Source organism: Penicillium digitatum, chromosome 1 (assembly GCF_016767815.1).
Source record: "Penicillium digitatum chromosome 1, complete sequence".
In the NCBI taxonomy this organism is placed as follows: Eukaryota; Fungi; Ascomycota; class Eurotiomycetes; order Eurotiales; family Aspergillaceae; genus Penicillium; species Penicillium digitatum.
In genome coordinates this window covers 1,967,991-1,986,093 of record NC_089384.1, presented here as the reverse complement: position 1 = coordinate 1,986,093, position 18,103 = coordinate 1,967,991, and the positions used below count along the sequence as shown (strand labels likewise).

The following is an 18,103-nucleotide window of genomic DNA, read 5'->3' as shown; positions in this document are numbered from 1 at the left end:
GAGTTTGCTGCTTCCGTTTAAAACGGGCATGAGTGAAAGACTCGAGGTCGGAGCATCGACGTTGTCTGCACCGGAAGTTTGCTCAGCAGAGGCCACTAGGTATATTGTGGTTCTGGCGATGAAGAAATGACCGTCTGGGAGATTGGGGTTCCCGAGTTCAAAGGCAAAGATTGTCCTGTCGAGTCGGGATCTCCGCTAGATAGGCTGGGAATCAACAAAGGTAGACCATTCGATGATTGCTTCGGTGGGGAGACCGAGGATGATGCATGGGAAATTGGAATCCTCGAACCAGAAGGCCATGGCCGTCTCGTAGGGCCTATGGTGGAGAAATCAGGTGCTAGAGTTGATTGAGATGATCCTTCCACTGATGAGAACGACTATTTTGTCGAAGACATGACACTTGAAGGCGATAGACTAGACGAGGATATCACTACGAGTACGCTGGATGGAGTGCTGGATGAAGTGCTCGAAGGATGTATGGAGAATCCCATGAGAGAGCTGGTAGAAGCCTTTGGTGACTCGGCTGGAGTTGAACTCGACTCAACAATCACTAGGAGATCCATACGCAACATGGCCCCCGTCATCACAAAAATCCCCAGATTTTCACATCTCACCCCAAGTTCGAGGGTTGGTTCCTCTCGATCAGCGTGTATGTCCTGTACAAATCTTTGTGCAAGGAGAATAGTATTCATCTTCAATACTGTGTGCACTGATAGCTATCTCTCCGACTCCATCCCCCAATTCCCTCCAATCACGACTGCTATTTGTCTAAGGACATCTTAATAAATACCGCCTCGTTCCTTCATCTTGTCAGTCTCAACTGGCCGGCACCACGCATGCAAGTGCCTATGAGGATAGTAAGCCGCGATGCACTCCCGCCATTGCATATCTTCGTCCGTCGTGCCGTCAATAGTCAAATCAAAGTGGCGAATCATGGTGGCGAAAGCGATATACATCTCTGCCCAGGCCAAGTTCATACCAAAGCACATACGCGGCCCCCGACTGAATGGAACGAGCCAATGGTCCAATTCACTCGTCCCGTTCCGATCATTCCCTTGCTCGCTCTCCAGCCACCGTTCCGGTCGAAACACCAGTGCATCCTTCCCCCATACTTCCACGCTCTGGTGCACGTGCAAAATAGCCATCCCCACCACCGTCCCCCCGGGAATTGGCCGTCCTGCTATCACGGCGCCTCCTGGTGGCACGACGCGCGTTAGGGATACCCCGGATGGAATAAAGCGAAGGGATTCTTTGAGGGTTGCTGTGAGGAGGGGTAGGGTCTCAAGATCTGTTAGGGAAGGCTGTATGTTGACGTCGGGCCAGACGGTGAGGAGCTCGGTTCGCAGTTGGGTTAGAAGGTTCCGGTTCTGCATTGCGTGCCAGTGGCCCATCAGCAGCGTATCGGCTACAGTGTTGGCCCCCGCAAAGATGAGTGTGAAGCCTTCGTCGTGCAGCTCGGTTAGATTCAGGACTTTCTTACTCTTGTATGATTCCGGGTCGAGCATCCGGTGGAAGAGGGTCTCGTGAGGCACAGCGTCGAGCTTTGCAGGGCAGTTGAGGACGACTTTAAGCTGTTGCTGGACGAGATCGCGGACTTGGTACAGGCGCGGAGCTAGTCTCTTGGCATTGGGAACGAGGCGCATGATCATGGCTGGAGGCACAGCGAAGATGAGGTCTCGGATCAGGGGGAAGTTTTTCAGCAGGGGCAACATCCGAAGGCTGGCGTCCATGGCTAGAATCAGAGGGTCGCTGAAACCCGGCGCATCGAGGGCATTTATGCAGTTTCCAAACGTGACGCACATAATGGTGTCAAGGGTGTAGGATCGGAAGGCATACAAGAGGTCGATGGAGCTTTTCGTCGCATTGGTTTTGGTGATCGAAGATGCCAGGCGATTGGCCTGGGAGCCGAGGATTTAGCGATCGTTCAGAGAGCTTGGGAGCGAAAAGAAAGAACGCAATCACACTACGCACATTTCGCCAGATGAGATGCTCAAGACTATGAATGGCTTTCTTGGAGAAAATGGGAAGAATCACCTCCCGTCGTTCTTTTGCCTGAGCATACTTCAAGAATGTGAATGACCCAGATGAAACCCCAGGGGTTCGGTAAAGACCCGAGTCCTTGTCCCACCTTTTGCTGCTATGGTATATATCGTGGAACGCACCGGGGCTTCCAAAATGGAGCTGTTGCAGGTATGTATTAGACTGATTTGAGCCCTATGACCCAGAAGAGGGAAAATATGGACTGTCGTGTTTCGAACAGCTCACCTCGTTCGGGGCAACGCGAACAATATCACCTATTGGGTACGTTAAAGAAATTGACTGATTGTTCCCAATCTCACCATACCATATTTCTTATGTAGATGAAAGAGCTCATGTACCGCCGACTCTTGCTTGATAACTTCCTTGTATGCTTTCCAACTCGATGTAGCCCCAGCCATACAAGGCCCAGCGAAGTTTCGCAGTGGATGGAAGAAGATATTGTATGCAACTCGGCCCAAGCCATAAAGACCAGCAACTGCCAAGAAAAATAGGCAGAATAGTGTAGTCGCCATCGTGTTATATCGAGACTTTTTCTATGCCAGCGAAGCCAAATGATGGCCAGGGAGGACTTTCAATTTGTAGTTCGAGCTAAACATAAGAAACTCCGAGCTCCAGTGAAAATCTCCCCGACTACTTGGCCTAAAGCATCGTGATGACTCTAATCGTCTAAGTCGTGACTTGATAATCTCACTATTAGCCAAGCCATCCTGAAGCGGTCCGATGCGGCTGTAGAGAGGATGCAATCTCCAGGGCCAGAGTTGCTACAGATCGCAGCTGGATGGCTTCTTTACGCTGCAGTCAGTCCAGATTCGCCAAAAACAAAAAATCCCGTGAGTACTCTGCATGTCTGTTGATCTTAGATCCTATTTGTCAGATAGATCTGCATTGCACCGAAGGGCTCTGTTTTGCACAGTGCCTTATCTGACGCAAAGAACCCTCCAATCAGTCATGTACGTTGACTGGCACATAAGTACGGTGTAACCCCATGTTCGCCGATACAAAATCCGTAGATTTCTGCCGTGGACGAATTGATTCGATTCACCTGCTAAGCTGAGCTGAAATAAAAGCAGTGTGGGAGACTGTCGATTGGTAAGTGGGTGTATTCCTCAGATGACATGACTCCTGAGTAGCCCTAACTCGTATGGCATGATGCAGATAAGACTGACGGTAGGGCCGGTGCCAATGAATCGACGGACATTAGATTAAAGGGTTGCACGGGACTTTCTTCTTGGTGAATGAAAGAGATGACTTCGATCGGAAATCTTCCACGATCAGCCTTGATTCAAAGACCAAGCCTCTATGTTGGATTCATTATGGCTGCAGATCGAGGAACCCTCCTTGGGAAAGTCAAGAGGGGATATTCTGATTGGTAGATGCTCTACACCATCGGTCGATCCCTCTACAGATGTAGTCATGACGTGGCACATCGAGGAGATCAGAATGCGAGGGGTTGCAACCATCGATCTTGAACGAGAACAGGGTGGTGTGTTGTGAGATTTTCCAAGGTCAACATGTAGAGATAAAATAACCGAGTGTCATCTATCAGCTTGTGTGCAACATCTGATTTCATCTCATTCTCGCTACAAAATGTGGAATTACTATAACGACAAGACCATCTTTATCACGGGAGGAACAGGCTTCCTGGGGACGGCTATCGTATATCGGTTGCTCACGCAAACATCTGTGCGTCAGATATACATGCTGTGCAGAGGGGGGATAGGGTGAGTTCACCCTGGGACGGATGCCGAGAGAGAAATCTGACTGACAACTCAAATGATAGGAAACTTCAATCAAAATGGACAGCACCACTATCATCGGCAATAGTCGAAAAGCTCTTCAGCACCAATCGCATCATCGTCATGGATGGTGATATCCTCTCCCCCAATCTCGGGATTTCCCCGGACGAATTAAGCACACTGAGACGAGAGGTCAACGTTATCATTCACTCGGCCTCCTCTATAAACCTTGCCAGGGCCCTCAGTGGACTATCGGAAGTGATTACAGGCGCTAGTGAAAGAATGGCAGACATTGCTCTGACCTGCCCGAGTTTGGATCGATTCGTGTATGTCTCGACCGCATACTCCAATGCCTACCTATTTGCCACAAGCGAGGGAGTCGAAGTCGAGATCAAGGAAGACATCTATGATCCCAATCCCAACCATCATCTGGATGTCCTGAACGAGTGGGCACAGGTCAAAGAGACGGGCTCTAGCGATGCGTATGAAGCCCATAGTTTCCCATGGGCCTACTCATACGCAAAGAACTTGACAGAGCGACTTCTTCTCCATCGGTTCACTCAGAGCGGTGTCAAAGACAAGTTGCTTATTTTGCGACCTTCTGTCGTTGGACAGGCCCAAAATTTCCCTTTTCGCGGGTACAGCGTGCCATCATCGAGCCCGATGACTCGACTTGCGGCTTTGATTGCATTGCTTCCCAGTGGCAGGGCTACTCTGGCAACGAAATCAGTGGGCCAAATTTCTCAAGTGTTTACTGACGTGGTTCCGGTCGACGTGGTTGCTGATCGTTTGCTCGCCCATTTGGCTATGGGGACCAAGGGTTGTGTTCATGCAGCCAGCGGGAAGCGAAGGCGAGAACTATTCATCAAGTGGTGGGAGTCAGCGGTTTCGCTTCGTCGCATGCCGGGAACCCTTGACTTGGATTGCAAGAACCTGGACTGGAAGTCTGAGGAGCAGCATCCTCTGTTTCGGTTCTTTGTAATCATGGCGTCTTCATTCGAATTTCACGAGGACAAGACTGTCGCTCTTAGCCGACACCCCTCGATCGAAAGTTGCAAAGAGCTGCAACTATTCAATGAGCTCAACTTCCCAGAGCAGTTGCGAAGTCAACCGGAAGACGTCTTCTTTTTGATGAACCAAATTGCTGGGAGTGATGAGAAGGCACGACAAATCATCGAACAATACTATCAGGATTCTATGAAGGCCAAAATCTAGTGTCCTTAGTTTGTAAAACGTGACGTTCGTGGATTGATTTGCTTGAAGATTCCGTAACATGTAATTCTATGGCTATGCGCGATTTCAGTTTACAAGCTTCCAGGGCTTCCCGTTCTGTTGTGATTATTCGGCGCCAGCGCCAATGTTGGCTTTTGTTAATGGTTTCATTATACATCCTCAAATTCTTCATCGTCCTCATCAGACTCCTCGGCTTCCTTCTTGACCTCGGCCTCAATTTTGGCAGCAGGCTCAGGCTTCATATCAAGCTCAACCTTGATCTTCTTCGCCGCAGGTCCGTCATCGGTAGGGGTAGACGGAGTCCCAACGGATGATGCGGGGACACTGGAGGCCGGCTCGAGTTCACGCTTGATGCCAGTGACCCCAGAAGATGTGGTAGGGACACTTGTAACGCCGTCAGTCATCGCAGGCGTACCTGGTCCGCTTGGACCGGAGATACCCTCCACGTCCTCAAAATCTTCCTCATCTGAGTCATCGTCAGCACTGCTGGCATCTGCTTGAGCCTGCAGGACCTTCTCCCGCTCCATCTCAGCGTAGTAGGCGGCAACTTTGTCGTCCAAGGCATCCACGCTGGGCTTTTGGTCCTCATCCGCAAGCTCAGGCTTGACTAAGGTACCCACCTCGGTCTTGATCTGAGCACTGCCAATCTGGGCTGCATTGACCGTAGAATGTGTGTGCCAAACTGGAAGTGCGTTTTGCTTTTCGAGTGCTGCTTTACGAGCGGCCTCATCGGCCTGCTCGGCGGCACTCTTCTCTTCACTTGAGGTCAGAGAGATCTCCAGTGCAGCGGCATCTGTCTTGGCATTCGGACGGGTGATATCCTGGGTCTTGGGTGGAACAGCAATCGCTGCACGGACTGGGTGTGTGTTCTGGTTCCGGATAACCTCAACCTTGTGATCCCACGCTGTTTCAAAGTCATTTGGCGGGATTTCCACCGAGTCAATCTGCTTGAGCAGTTTGAGCATGTTGTCTAGCTGTGCCATAAGCTTGCTGTTTTTCTCGTGGCCCGTACGGTCCATCCCTTCCACGCCCTTGACATCCTCCGTTCGTTCCAGGATGGCACCGCAATTTTGACATTCGAATCCTTCGTCTCCAACTAGACTCAGCACATCCAGTTCGGTCCACTCAGATTTGCATCGGACACAAATGTATTCCATGCGCTCTTCACTCGGTGTGTACTGCGCTTTGATGATGGCTGTCAATTTCGACACTTTGAATTTGATCGCATCGACAACCGGGTGTAAGGGGATGTAATAGTATTCGCGATTGACTGGGCGAGTAGACCCATCACGTATCTCAGCGCGTGTGCTCCTATAGTCGACAGAGAATTAGATCAGCTTTGTGTTTTCAACCCTTAGGTGTAGATCAAATTAGGGAGAAGTCACGTACACTCCGATCAAGCGATCCTCTCGAAGCTTTGCGCAAAGCTTGCGAAGATCTTTCTGTTGCATTCCCATCAAAAAGGCAAGATCTTCAGCGTGAAGACTGTAGCTGGTCAGCAAAGTGGCCATTCGACAGAGATCAACTCTCATCATACACTGAATGTAGGAAGAGCGCATCGACAATCAAGATGTGCCGGGTCTCGTAAAAGGCACGCGCCACAGTTCGAATAAGCGTCTTTGAAAGATCCATGGTTGCAGAAGCCCCGGAGCAAAATTTGGTAGTCGGGGAGGGAAAAGGCCGAAAGAGAATTCCACTGAAGCGCAAGGCGAGAAATCGCAGGATTCAGATATTGGACCAGACAAGCATGCTTCAATCAAAAGCAGCGAAAGGAGTGAGGGTTCCACGACGGAAGTGAGAGTTGCGCTTGAGCGGCAGGCAGCGCTGAGCTAGTGAGTGAACGATGAGTGTTGGTTCAAAGCCCAGAGCTTCACGTCACATGCAATTTTTGATTCCTCAGGCAAAGTTGTACCAAATACGGCTAGTCTGATTTATTTGCACGCTAGTCCACTCTAGGACTAGTACCGAGATCATGGAAAAGATGAACCGCGCGGAGTCAAAAGGGCAAATTTCCCCGAAGCATTGGTTTCATGCGTACCTCGATAATTCGCCAGCGGAACCTTTTTGGGATCCTAACTGCTACCAGAAGCTCAATTCTCATTCGATCGCTTCCACAAAACTTCGGAAACGAAGCTCTTAATCGTGAATTTTACCGTTCTTTCTGGCGTGACCCGTCTGCACCTCATACAGATCTATCAGAGGTCTTCCAACGGATACAATGGCCGACAACAAAGGAGCAGGAGGCGGAGGTGGTGGAAGGCGTAAGAACCGCGATATGGGGCGAGCGGAATGGAGGTATGTCGCATCAATCGCAACCTCCCGTTCTTCGTCGGCTAACTAATAAAGTCGCCAAGCGATAGATAAGCGTCAGCGTCATGAAGACAAGGCAGAAGCCAAGCGTCGCAAGATTGAGAATGGCGAAGAGGTCAACTTGCCCATCTACGCGACCCAATTCTCAAAGGAGGAGATCGACAGCGAAGAGCGCCGACCCAAAAAGAAAGTTGCGCTTCTGATGGGATATTCGGGGACTGGATACTCCGGGATGCAGTTGTAGGCATTTCCTTGCTCAGCGTATGAAAAGTTCCTTATGCTAACAAGGTATGACATAGGAACGAGCAGCAACGCACCATTGAAGGTGATCTATTCACGGCCCTCGTCAACGTTGGCGCAGTTTCCAAAGCGAATGCGGCGGATCCCAAGAAATCCTCGTTCGTCCGTTGTGCCCGCACAGATAAGGGGGTTCACGCAGCTGGCAATGTTGTGTCGCTGAAGATGATTGTCGAAGATGAGGATATTATCCAGAAAATCAACGCCGAGCTCAGCCCCCAAATCCGTGTTTGGGGCTACGAAGTGACTAGCAAGAGTTTCAGCTGCTACCAGATGTGCGATTCCCGAGTTTACGAATATTTGATGCCAAGCCACTGTCTCCTACCGCCGCACCCAAGCACCTACCTTGGAAAGAAGATCATCGAGCTCGCCGACAAGGCAGGCGAGTTGGATGCCGTCACAGCTCGACAGGAAGAGGTTGCAAGCTATTGGGAAGACGTTGACGAAAAGTACATTAAGCCGATCTTAGAAACCCTGCCGGAACACATACGTAGCATCGTCGAAAAGTCTCTCTACCAGGACGAGTCCCGCGATGCACTCCAACCCTCAGAAGAGAAGGGGGTGTTCACCTCTGCGCCAGCCGAGGAACCCGTGCAGCAGGAGACCAGCGAACAGCCCGTGACTGAACATCCAGCCGACGGAGAGGCCCAAAAACCGTTTGTAATGGACCCCCGCCAAAAGGCCATCACCGACGCCATCAAGTCTATCAAAGCAGCATACCTAACTGCGAAGCGAGCCTATCGCGCGCCTGCTTCACGCATCGCGCGCCTGCAAGAATGTCTGGACCGCTACGAAGGCACAAGGAACTTCCACAACTACACGATCCAGAAGACGTACAAGGACCCCTCGGCGAAACGACACATCAAGTCATTCAAGGTGAACACCACGCCGATCATCATCGACGGCACAGAATGGCTCAGCCTGAAGGTTCACGGTCAGAGTTTCATGATGCACCAGATTCGCAAGATGGTCGCCATGGCTACGATGGTTGTCCGCTCGGGCTGCCACCCTGATCGGATCACTGAGACATATGGCCCTGAGCGCATTGCTATTCCCAAAGCGCCTGGCTTGGGTCTCTTGCTTGAGCGGCCTATCTTCGACGCTTACAACAACAAGGCACAGGGTCTTGACCGTCAGCCGATCAATTTCCAGAAATTTGAAGCAGAGATGAATGAGTTCAAGCAGCGGGAGATCTATGATCGAATTTTCCGGGAGGAGGAGCAAAGTGCTGGGTATGATATTATTCCAATCAATCCGTGTGAATTCGCTTTGAGACAGAAATACTGACTTTGACCACAGCTTTGGTTCTTTCTTCAACCATATTGATCACTTCCCCGCGGGTTACTTCCTCTATGTTACTTCTGGTGGCATTCCAGCGGCCAAGCTCGCAACTGCCCCAACCGCTACCGACCCCAGCAGCCCCAAAGCTGGTAACAAAACTCGCGGCGCTCCTCGGGCCCAACATGATGCGCTTGCTGCTGTGGAAATTGAATCAGAAGATGAGGGCGACGCTCCAGCTGGCGGAGAGGCAGAGGGTTAAGCAAACAAAACAAATATACGTGTTGCTACATCATTGAACGAAATGCACAATTATGCGCTACGAACTTTGTTGGGTGCAATTCTATCAAAGACTAGAGGTCTCGAGACCAGAATCTCTATTATTTCAATGCTCGGAAATAGGCTTGCGAAATGCATGTAGATGACCTATCCGTCCAAAGTCACCCTTCATAGAAATAAATCCTACTTCGGCTCGTCATGAGCAGAAGAAAACGCCAGGAACCATCACAATCATCGTAAGGGAAATAAAAACAACAACAGCAAGAATTCGTAAAATCCGGTTTGAAAATTTGCCTTTAATCACATGCACATTTCGTGCTCGTTGAATCCGTTGACATCGCAAGAACGCGTGGAAAAGAAACAAAACAAAAAGCACATTTTAGCGGGAACAGTCAGTGTCTAAGGAGATCCCGCGACACCCATTTCGGAATCACTTGCGATCACCGAATTTGCGTCCCATTCCTCGACTGAGGCCACGTCCGATTCTAGGGGGATCGGGTTAGATGATGGTCCACGGCCATTGACGAGGGATAAAGATTGAAGCATACCGGAAGGTGGGTAATCGGGGACTTCTTCGAGCGACATCGACTTGAGGAGAGCGAGGAGTTCTGGAGGAAATGTGTTAGTAGGGTTGCAAGAACTCAAAGTGTATACTCAAGCATACCATTGGCCTGTTGAACTTCTTGCTGGTCCGTCTCAGAGTCGTCATAGAAAGTAGCCAGACAATAGTTGATCACGGGGGTAATATTCTCGAGCAGTCTGGCATCAATATGACTGATCTGATCGCTCAGGAATGCGGACTTAAGTCGCTCAATGCAGGCGATCGGCAGCCGGCGACAAATTTTATGGCGCCGCTCTTGTGTGATGGTGGTCCGCCAGTCGCCATTCAGTTCGGAGTCATCTGTGTTGCCCTCCACGATATTATCGTTAATAACCGTCTCGTCGATGATCTTTTGCATGTTGTGACGGATGATCTCGTCCTTGTCAATGAGCAGAGTCGGAGCCCAGACCGGGATATTGTCAAAAACGAGCTCGGTAAAATCAGCAGAGCCCATGTTCAACCGCTCGTTGGTAACGCGGCAAAGACACATGAAGAAATCCATGTGCTCCTGGCCACCGCTGTTGTCAATGCTGTCGATCCCCTTGGCAATGAAGTCTACCATGCCAATGACTCGCCCCTTATCCGGACAACGCTGGCAGAAAGTTGTCGCTGCTTCCAGGAAAGGTGTGCATTGGACGGCGGGTTCAAGTCTGGCCCCATTCTCCAGTGTCAGTTGAATCGAATCCAGCAAGCCAACGCCAGGCTCTCCGTCTAACAGAACTCCAATGATCGCGCGGGTAGTCTGGCTCCTCGCGAGAACCTCATGCCTCAGTAGCTTCAACACAATAGACAAGGATCCATCATCTTCGGTGGGCTTGATGAGCTCCATTTCTCTGACGGTGGTTGAGAATTTGCCATTCAAATACCGTCGTTTTGCGCCAATGGGGGTTGGGCGGAGCGAAAGGTCAACGTGTTTGAAAAAGACCAAGCACAATGACAGTAAAATCAGATGGTTGAACTGACGTCCTTTGTTCAAGAGGCGCACGTAATTGAGATAGCGGATCCGCAATTTCTTCCTATCCTCTTCATCAATCCAGATAATCTCCATGCAGGCAGCAAAATGACCGTGATCGAGTAGAACCTGGATGATCTCTGGGCCATATGTGCAAAGCTTCAACAAAAATCCAAAGTAGTCATCCCAAACTCGAAGAACGCATTGAACTTCGGTCCAGAGACCTGTCACCATGGGCACAATCTGCTGAATGGCTTCATCAAATCGATCGCGCCATGAAATCCGTTCATCTTCATCAAGATCCTGACTTTTCGACATCAAGTGGAGGTGTTTTAGGGCATGGTTGATCAACAGAATTCCCTTGTTTCGGATATCTGAATTCTGCGGCTTGATCATAAGATTGTACATTGACGTTGGCCGATTAATGACCCACTCAAGCGCCGATTGGGCCGCATTGGGGCTTTTGTTGATCATGTCGACGAGTTCGCCGTAAACCTCCTGGTGTCCTTGGAAATACTTGGTACGCGTGACCAATTGCTCAATGGTGTCCATTCCGACATTGATGGCCAACGATTCCGCTCTAGCCTTGTTGACATTTTCCGTTGCCATGTACGGCCACCTCTGAAGCAATTTGCCCACGAAATATGCGTATTGTGGGTCTAGGAGACAGTAAATCCGGATAAGCATTTCGTTGTCCATAGCAATGTAGTTATGGGTCGAGATTGACACCGGGAGGTGTATAGGGAGGTTGGGCTTCGTTGGCTTGAAGATTTCTTTGGACTTCTCGATCGTGGAGACACGTTGGTAGAACAGCATGTACGCATTCCACACCTTATTCTTAGGAGCTCCATTCATGTACTGCATCGTCTCACTCGGGCCGCCAAAGCATTGAGCTGCGATTGTGCTAGGATCAAATTTACCGACATCGGAGTCGTTGAACTCGACCCAATTTGCTTCGCCGCTAGACGAGGGACGTTCAAGGGTGTATGAGTAGTAATGACCCGATTCAGCTGTGCCAGTGTGCACAAGAACCCCAACCAATTCAAATTTGTCCGGTGCAATTGTCTGCTCCGGGTCAGAGAGATGCTCGACTGTGAAAGGAGTCATGTCGATGTGGTGAGGAAATTGGAACTCGTCGTTAATCTTGCTTCTCAGCATATGCACCATGTCGAAGTCAAACCGCTTCAGGTGGAAGATCAAATTGTCAGGGACATCTTTCAGACAGGCACTAAAAAGGAATTAGAAAATCGGTTTATGCAACTACATCTTTAAACCTCACCGCTTCACAGCATCCACATGTCGGCCACAAGAGGTGCAAGAGTATTTATTATCTAAATGCTCGTTAGAATTAGATCTCCTTTAGGGGCGCAGCAACACTCACCTCCCTGCATTACCTCTCCTGCCACATAGGCCCGCAAACTATCTTCAAGAGTCGCCTTCCCCTTAATCTCACACTGAATTGCAGAGAACGGCTCAAGTCTTTCCGAGATATGATCGCATTCCATTGACTTGATTTGCTGAACAAGCTGCCCTCCATAGAAAGACCGGAATTTCTCCTTCTTTTCGGAATCGAGAACCTGAGCCTCCCAGCGGTCAAAGAGAAGGTTGTAGAACTCATCAACGTCCATCTGGATGGTCACATCAATCTCCTCGTTGTCGTATGTGAGTATGCTTTTCACAAAGTCAGACGGTTCAATGCTTCTGCTCCATGTCTCCTGCATCCATGTGAACAGCCGCTGTGTTTCATAAAGCAGCTTTTGAGATATCCGATCAGCAATGGGGATATTAAGAATGAAGTCTCGGAACTCAATGTTCATGAAAAGCTGGGTCATGAGGGAGTTGAGGTAACATGTGTTCGAGAGATTCTTGAGGCCCGCATAGCCTTCCGGGGACCGGAGCATTAGCGACCTGTTATAGGCATACTCCAGATAAGGGGAGTCTAGGGTTGCGGTTAGTTAAATGTAAGCATAAAATGCAGCAGGCAAAAATCTGTGAGACGAACCTCGTGGAACATTTGTGTTGAGGAGCTCCAAAACTTGACAATAAGTCGCATCGCTCTGCTTGCACAGCAAGTTCACGACATTGTAAAGGCTCGAGCGGGTGTAGCTGTGCATGACTGGAACTTGAGGAACTGCATGTTCCACCGTATCTGGAGAGAAATCTGGGAACAGGTACTGGTTAAAAATTTCCTCGGCGATGTTCCTATACGTTAGTTAGACATGTCTGCAGACTTGATCAGACGGAGAAGTGGCACATACAAAGTGTTCAAAGTGACGCCCGCGGCGTTGGCCAATTCCAGACACCTTTCTAGCAAAGTAGAAAACCCGATGATCAAGTTATCTGCCGGCTCACGTCCAACAAACTAAATATCATCAGTGAAACGTCATTTATCTGTCTTTTGGGGATTAATGTACCTCTTCTGTTTGATGAGTGAGCATAACGGCACTCCATTGTCGAAGATACTCGTTGAAGATCAAGTCCCGAGGTGATTTCTGTGCCACAGTGCGGAATATCCATAGAGCAGCGTTGAAGAACTCTTCCGACTGTGGAACATATTCAACGGTCTTGGGGATCACTTGTAGAAATGAAGACCAAAGAGTGGCAAGCATGTCAACCCGGTTGAAGTTTTCCGCGGCAGGAGATTCTGTATCAGGCTTTTTTTCCGACGGTTTAAACGGTTTCAGTGGGCCGCAGATAATTTTCAAGCGTTCCAGAATGTCAGTCCGGATAGGCTTTCGAATTTCTTTCAGGAGTAGAGATAGGATCAAGCTATCAAATTGCGCGTGCTGCTTAACAGCATTCCAGACATGAAGGTCGCGCATTGAACCCTCGACTAGGAGCGCAAATGAACTGCATATCAAACTTTGAGCGCATGTACCAGCAGGGGGATCTGTGGGACCGGTGCGGCCAATTTCAAGCAGGTCAAGAACACGTCGGACCAAAGATACTGGATCAGCAATGAGAACGGAATCATCATCAGTCGGGCGATAGACTAGATCACAATCAGTTGAGGCCCAATGACTAAACCATGACCAAAAGTCAACGTACCAGATATAGCCAGCAGAAGACATTCGATGGCCCTAGTAGCGAGCACACTGGTTATCGAGTTGCCGGAGAGAGAGGTGAACAGTTCATCTGACGTGAGAAACGCAACCAGAACCCGATTGCTATGAGACACAAAGGCTTGGTCTGGGGATATCTGTAAAGATAGTTAGCGCGATGTTATTTAAATCAAAAGCAACCAACTCACCTCTGCAGCCTCCTCGTGGAGACACATTGACAGTGTATTCAAGGAGTACAAGGCCTTGAAAGGTCTTCGCAACGGGAACATGTCTTTCTCGGTGTTGCTGTTGGATCGAACAAGTTCGAGGGCCCTCACTTGAGGCGGGAAGGCAACCAGGAAGTCAATGATCTGCAAAATGTCAGTGTCGGCATTTAGCTAAAAGAGAAGAGCTAAAGGGGTTATACCTGACGAGCCAAGTCACCCTTGAGGTCAAGCATATCATACAGCTCGTCGAAGTGCTTCAGCACTTCGCTGTCTACTGCTGTTAGAGACTGCCGTCTCCCAGCCCATGTGATTTCATGAGCATCAGGGGCCTTTCGGATAATTAACAAACCTGAAGAGAGCTTCAGGTTTTTCACAAGGGCCTCAGGATCTTGCAGCAACTCGATCTTCTGCCCACCGAGGATGGTAGTAAACTTGGAGAATCGACTCAGCTGCACAAGCATTTCCACAAGCTCGGCAGCCGTAGAGAGACCACCAATGCGTTTTGAACAGATTGTAGACATGAGAGCGCCATTAAAACATTGATATCGAAATTCAATTGGCTCGCCTTTCAGGGGACGTTCCGGGATAGTAGGCGGAGAGCCACGAGGGGAGCTATACTGTGGCCGAGCTCGCAATCCATGGAGCAACTGACGAAGGAAATGGAGAGACCGGCTGAACACAAGTTCATCGGTTCCGATGCCACCATTCGAGATGTCAATATCCATAGAAATCCCTCCACTAGATGTTTCATTGCAAGGTGATTTTAACGCGACAGCAGCGGACTTCAGTTGGTCCACGCAGCGATTGACAAGAGCAATGTGAGTGGCGTCAATAGCCGATCGGGGAGATCTGCGAACAATACTGTGGTCCAGATAGCTCTCTATAGCGAACTTGATAGCCTCGCCTTCGATCGATTGTGGAGGTGCCGTCAGGATGAAGTTCCAGATTCGATCCATTCCAGGAATAGATATGACTTCATTTTCCCCGACAATGGGAGGTGACTTGATTCGAATCTCGTAGTGGACCGACTGTTGAGCGAACCATAATACCTCATGCGAGTAGTCCTTGGGACGCACATCTGGTAGATACTCATGAATGCACAGTTCAAGAAACGGGTTTTCTTTGGCGGTACGGTTGGTGAGATCCACCATCATTTTCCAAATCGTTTGACGTTCCTCAGAGGCCAAGTTCTCAGACATGAAAATCTCCTTCCAGAGTGTGTTCCCAAGTTCAGGTGTGATGGTATCTGGGGCCAGATCAATAAGACGCCGCAGGATTTCCACCCGCGAGGAGAAGCCGTGCTTGAAAGACGGATCTTTGAGCTTAGCGTGGTCTTCGCTGACGAGATGGTGAAGTTCTATTACAACCAAACGCGTCAAATCGAAATCGGTCGCAAGTTTCCAAAGCTCTCGAGCATCATCACGGGGCACCAGTGCGTTCAACACTTGGATGCTACCAGCGGTGCATTCATTCATTTCTCCAATGTCTTGAATGCAGCGCTCATAAGTTTCTGCCATGTCGGTTTCGTTAAGTCCAGCCTTGATAAACTGACCCAGCTGCTCGGTTCCGAACCCCTGCATAAGCTCCTTTTGTTCGAGAGGCAGGTCCTTCGCCCCCGAGCTCTCACGGATTAAGCGGACGCAGAGCTTCAGTGGGATAGAGTCAACATGTTCATCACCGGACATGGTGCGATAGTCTCGGTCGCCATCCTGGGGTCGTTCGCGCATACGAGGCACCAGCTGCTCACAAAAATCGATTATGCGACTGTCGAAGCGATCCAAGGGATACTCAAGCAGTTTTGAGCACACATAGAGCAACGCTTTAGACCTGGACTGATGCATGGCAAATGTTCGTGCGAGCATGGACATGACTTCACAGACGGTGCGATCATCTTGGCTCTCCGTAACAGTTTTCCAGATGACGTCCGTGTCATGGTCGGTGTATTTCGCCGTCACAATCAGAAATCCGAAGATGTTACTGCTGCGGCTGATCAACTGTGGGTGTGAATCAATGCCCACAAGATAATCGAGGATCCTATTTTCGCGAAGATATTCAACCAAGTATTTGAGAAACGGGGACTCGATCCCATCGCGGTTCTCAGATACATTTTGACCCCAAATGCTGACAAGATCTGATTGCATCATTTCCACGCCATGGACACGAAGCTCCATTCGGCCTTCCATAATCTGCTTTTTCAGAGTATCGAATTTCCACGTCCAGATAACACACAAAGCGGTCTGCTCTGCATCTGCCCCCTCGGGAACTTGAATCGACAATTCTTGAGCAAGTTGGAGCAAAAACTCCGAGTAACCGAAGCAAAGGAAACGGTAACTGCGGAAGATTGGGTTCAGAAGACTATCGCTCAATTCACTGGTGGCCAATTGCGACTTCCTTTCGACAAACTTCCGGTATGCTTTGTCAATTCCTCGAACCGTTTCAAAAAAAGGCTGTAGGTCAGTTGCATCGCCAGGCAAATCAATGGGAGAATCAGAGCCACCTTTCTGGTTACTCTCTGTGTCACATTCAAGAAATGCGAGCATGTTGACCAAAGGCGCTGAGAGCATGGTGACGATTTGCGGACACTTCGGAAGCAATGCAAGCAATTTCGAAGCGTATTTAATAAGTACGCCGGGTGCGTCAAAGGGAGGAGCTGAGACCTGAGCTTTCAGCCGGGCAGAAAGATCGAGATTTCCAGTGCGGAACTGATTTTCCAAGACTCGGAAAAAGGGGATTTGGTCGCCATGGAACATCCAAGGGAAGCTATGAAGATATCGTCGACAGGTGCTTGGGGGTATTTCAACGTCTTCGCTATCTTCATCAACGGCACTGAGAAGCGTGGTGTCCAAGCGAACAAAGTGAAGGACAACATGAGCATAATCGAGAAGATATTGCTCGAAGAAACCTGAGAGATCTTCAATCATGTCTAGTTGCAGATCTTGTTGTCTGCGCAAAAGACGGTCCAGGATGGAGGGCAAATATTCCCAGAAATCCAGATCTGCCGCAAATTCCTCGATTGTGAGCCGATCAAGATTACGCACACAATTGCGAAGCCATTGTTGTATCGTAATAAGCGCCGTGCCTTCCCGTGGGTGTCCTGTTCGCTAGATTAGTATATGGTCAAGTCTCGTTGGGTGGAGTATTTAATTACCATGCTCAAGCATATCACCAAGTGCCTTCATGTTCTCTTTGGGTGTCATCTCAGTGTGTACTTTGGGGAAAGAGTCGGAAAGAGGAGCCACGTCTTGGATCTCTATCACTTCGAGCTCATCCTGATCTCGTACTACTTGGCCCAGTGACTTCCAGTTTGAAGTGTTCTGGTTTTGGTTGATGTCTTCCGGTTCTGCAACTTCAATCTCAGGACTTCGAGGTGAGGAGGGTGAGGAGGAAACTGAAATGGGATTGGGAGCTGTGTCGATATCTGGTAGGAGCCCCAGATCGCTACCGGAGAGCTCAGGATTGGAGGGAGGTCGTTCGGGAGCCATGGAAGGTAGAGGGGATTTTGTGTTGATGGTGACTTTATTAGCTGGATTTCCAGAATCCGAGGCCTCATCCATGTCCGAGGCAGGTGCGATGGAGGCAGTACGCGAGGTTCCATCCAACGACAAGGTCGGACTGACGCGACTTCCACTGTCGAGACGCGGACGTTTCCGGGTCGCCTGGGGACCAAGATCCTCCATAGAGTCACTGATGAATTGGGATTCTTCAATCAAGGGAGTGAGAGGTGGGGTGTAAGAGCTATCTGGCGGGGGTACAGCCATGTCATTTTCTGCGCGTAGTAGATCCAGGGTAATTGAAACGACGCGTGAAATGAGGGTAAAACAAGAATGAAGGTTGAAGAAAAGGAAGGTTGGGAGTTCAAGAAAAGGATTGAGTGGGAGAGAAGTAGAGGTAAGTCCTCAGAAATGATAAAGCGGTCGACAGCTTTTTTTGGGGACGCGCCAGGACCAGTGACGTTGTTCCGTGGAGATGAGCGAACAGGGTGATCTCTTCTTTACAAAAAGACAACCAAGCTTCTAGGGATTTACCATTGCGTACTTGCATTCCACACTGTCTATTGCAGTTTAGAAGCATGAATTAATTCATTAATTAAAAAAAAAAATCTTGTAAAA

General features: G+C 49.4%; 5 protein-coding genes across 5 annotated transcripts; 2 read left to right on the top strand and 3 right to left on the bottom strand.

Annotated features, from left to right (window-relative positions):
• Nucleotides 1-779: 779 nt before the first annotated feature.
• On the bottom strand, nucleotides 780-2,552 carry Pdw03_2987 (Cytochrome P450; the record flags this gene model as incomplete). Its single annotated transcript, XM_014677161.2, has 4 exons — nucleotides 780-1,898; nucleotides 1,972-2,181; nucleotides 2,266-2,294; nucleotides 2,345-2,552. 4 exons carry the CDS (start codon nucleotides 2,550-2,552, stop codon nucleotides 780-782), a joined length of 1,566 nt encoding a protein of 521 aa, XP_014532647.2.
• Nucleotides 2,553-3,627: 1,075 nt separating this feature from the next.
• Pdw03_2986 (NAD(P)-binding domain) lies at nucleotides 3,628-4,991 on the top strand (the record flags this gene model as incomplete). Its single annotated transcript, XM_014677162.1, has 2 exons — nucleotides 3,628-3,761; nucleotides 3,821-4,991. 2 exons carry the CDS (start codon nucleotides 3,628-3,630, stop codon nucleotides 4,989-4,991), a joined length of 1,305 nt encoding a protein of 434 aa, XP_014532648.1.
• Nucleotides 4,992-5,158: 167 nt separating this feature from the next.
• Nucleotides 5,159-6,641, bottom strand: Pdw03_2985 (Transcription factor TFIIE complex alpha subunit, putative; the record flags this gene model as incomplete). The annotated part of the gene is made up of 3 exons (XM_014677163.1): nucleotides 5,159-6,320; nucleotides 6,399-6,494; nucleotides 6,547-6,641. The coding sequence occupies 3 exons, from the start codon at nucleotides 6,639-6,641 to the stop codon at nucleotides 5,159-5,161; spliced, it is 1,353 nt and encodes a 450-aa protein (XP_014532649.1).
• A 586-nt stretch (nucleotides 6,642-7,227) lies between these two features.
• Nucleotides 7,228-9,156, top strand: Pdw03_2984 (TRNA pseudouridine synthase, putative; the record flags this gene model as incomplete). Its single annotated transcript, XM_014677164.1, has 4 exons — nucleotides 7,228-7,304; nucleotides 7,356-7,559; nucleotides 7,619-8,848; nucleotides 8,916-9,156. The coding sequence occupies 4 exons, from the start codon at nucleotides 7,228-7,230 to the stop codon at nucleotides 9,154-9,156; spliced, it is 1,752 nt and encodes a 583-aa protein (XP_014532650.1).
• A 416-nt stretch (nucleotides 9,157-9,572) lies between these two features.
• Nucleotides 9,573-17,752, bottom strand: Pdw03_2983 (Ubiquitin Carboxy-terminal hydrolase, putative; the record flags this gene model as incomplete). Its single annotated transcript, XM_066100348.1, has 12 exons — nucleotides 9,573-9,658; nucleotides 9,722-9,781; nucleotides 9,838-11,954; nucleotides 12,006-12,057; nucleotides 12,108-12,665; nucleotides 12,729-12,928; nucleotides 12,985-13,088; nucleotides 13,141-13,718; nucleotides 13,775-13,925; nucleotides 13,977-14,138; nucleotides 14,195-17,088; nucleotides 17,143-17,752. The coding sequence occupies 12 exons, from the start codon at nucleotides 17,750-17,752 to the stop codon at nucleotides 9,573-9,575; spliced, it is 7,572 nt and encodes a 2,523-aa protein (XP_065955748.1).
• Nucleotides 17,753-18,103: the final 351 nt, after the last annotated feature.